This window comes from Papaver somniferum, unplaced genomic scaffold, assembly GCF_003573695.1.
Source record: "Papaver somniferum cultivar HN1 unplaced genomic scaffold, ASM357369v1 unplaced-scaffold_132, whole genome shotgun sequence".
Lineage (NCBI taxonomy): Eukaryota > Viridiplantae > Streptophyta > Magnoliopsida > Ranunculales > Papaveraceae > Papaver > Papaver somniferum.
The window spans coordinates 2809072-2811248 of NW_020622381.1; the positions used below are offsets into that span (position 1 = coordinate 2809072).

General features: G+C 37.0%; 1 protein-coding gene across 1 annotated transcript; it reads right to left on the bottom strand.

Annotated features, from left to right (window-relative positions):
• Positions 1 to 822: 822 nt before the first annotated feature.
• On the bottom strand, positions 823 to 1958 carry LOC113333382. The gene has a single exon (XM_026579894.1). The coding sequence runs from the start codon at positions 1832 to 1834 to the stop codon at positions 1163 to 1165; it is 672 nt and encodes a 223-aa protein (XP_026435679.1). The 5' UTR covers positions 1835 to 1958; the 3' UTR covers positions 823 to 1162.
• Positions 1959 to 2177: the final 219 nt, after the last annotated feature.

Sequence of the window (2177 nt, forward strand, 5' to 3'; positions counted from 1 at the left end):
AATCCTTTTAAATACTGCTCGAATGTTATTGTAAGGTTACCATGGGTGAACCAAAATGTCTATAGCAAGATCCAAAAACACCCATTTTTCATTCCAAAAAGTGCACCATGAAACAACAAGGCAACCTCAATGCTTTGAGGCAGATAAATATTTGCTCCTGCCATCTCTTACTGATTGCAATTTGCACAATTCTCTGATTTTTCTTGCGCAGTTGCATTGGAACTCTACATTAACAACACATCACATACTTAAACACACAGTTATTACAGGAACTCAAAACTACTTAATGTTCCATACCTCAATTTAAGGTTAGGGATGTGGATTGCAATGGGATTATGTTAATTAATTCCTTGTTATGGAGATTTGGCAGCCATTCTTCGGACTTAATATCCCATATTTCCGAGATAAGATTCGCTAAAAGCTCTTTGCTTGCAGTTATTGGCGCTAACTAGACTAGAAGCTCTTGTTTTGCTAGACTACTTAAAGTCCTGCTTTGATGTTTTATCTACTGATCTTTTTTCTTAAATGCATAATATACATGCATGAGCATCTAGCTTTATGATTCAATTAGGATGCTAGTATAGTTTTAAGAGATTACGTTAGATACTGAAAGCAAAATCTTTACTAGAATGCTTATGGTGCAATGAGTTATTGATCATGTCATGTTAGTTTTGAAAAAGTAAATGCGACTCTTTAGGGAGAACCTTTAGAATAAGTCCTGAACAAACTGCACAATCTTGGTCATGCATACACTACATTTCACATTCTTTGGCGCAAAACACCAGGTATTGGATGATTGTAGACATAAAAACTAAGAGAGGATGATGCTTAATTACCTTCTTTTATGTTATTTTCAATTCACCACAAAACAGTCTCACCAGTTACCATATATTCTCTCTGTCTGTTTGATTTAAAACCCCCCTCATGAACTGCATTTCCTTCATCAACTTAAACTCAACATACAAAAACTACAAAAAGAACTGAAAAACAAAAGTACATAAATATATATTTCACGGATACATATTAGTAACCATCCATCACTTATTTTCCTCCCAATTGGACCCTTATAGATTAAGTCATGTATGAATTTTCTACGAGGAAGAAGAAGAATTTATTTTATACGAATTATACCAAATCTTCATTATATGTAGTTGCATATAATTTATTGATCGTTTCCTTCCATTTCCATCTTCTTTTTCATCTTCCTCTCTCTATGACGATTCATCAAATCTACTTGTTGGAGCCTCATTTGCTCGTAAAACTGCGCAATAAATTCCTCAGCTTTCGCATCAATGTACTCATCCCCACCGAAAACATACTCATCGTCATCATTATTGGACTCTCCATTCTTATCAAGCTCTTGAAGATCTTGAGCCGAAGCGTAACGGCTCATGCTATCAGCAACGGAGCTAGATGAGGATGGTGTGTCTGAGTGATATACCTGAGGTGATAACATTGGTGGTGAAAAAACTCCATCATGTGGTGGTGAGTTATCATTCTCCACATTAGGGAGAATGGTAGCGTCATCATTACTACCAGTTATCAATGGTGGTGGAGAGTTTTGATTCGAAAGGCCTTGGTGATGCAATGGGCGCATTGCACCCACGAGTTTCTTCCATAATCCCTTAGAAGCAACGTCGACATGTACTGGTTTCGATTTCTTGTTGGACTGACCACGTAGCATAAACAAAGCTACCTTAAGCATTTGAAACCTGCTACGCTTTTTTTGTTTCCCATTTTTATTGTTGTCAATGTTGTTGTTGTTGTTCTTTTCGTTGCTGGTTATTACGTTGGTGGTGGTGATGATGGCGGTATTGACAGCTTCTTTTTCCATTAACGGATGCGAGATCTAGAGAGACACAGAGATAGAGATTTTATGCAGTTTTGTGTATGTTTTGAAAAATCCCCTACCCTGCGTTAAGCAGGGTTAGAAGAAAGAAGCTGTAAGAAAGGAACCCAAAACACAAATGCACACAATTTATAAGGCAGAACAAGGCCCGTGACAGTTTTTGTTTACAAAATTGCCCATTTCAGTTTCATAACAGAACAAAGAAAACTAGCTGCCATTATTGTGAATTAACGGAACTTGAAGGGGTAAAATGAGAAAGTGAAAAGATAGCTAAAGTTTGCTGAAAATAAAAACGTAGGAGCGGTAGAAGTGGCAGGAGAAACGGAGT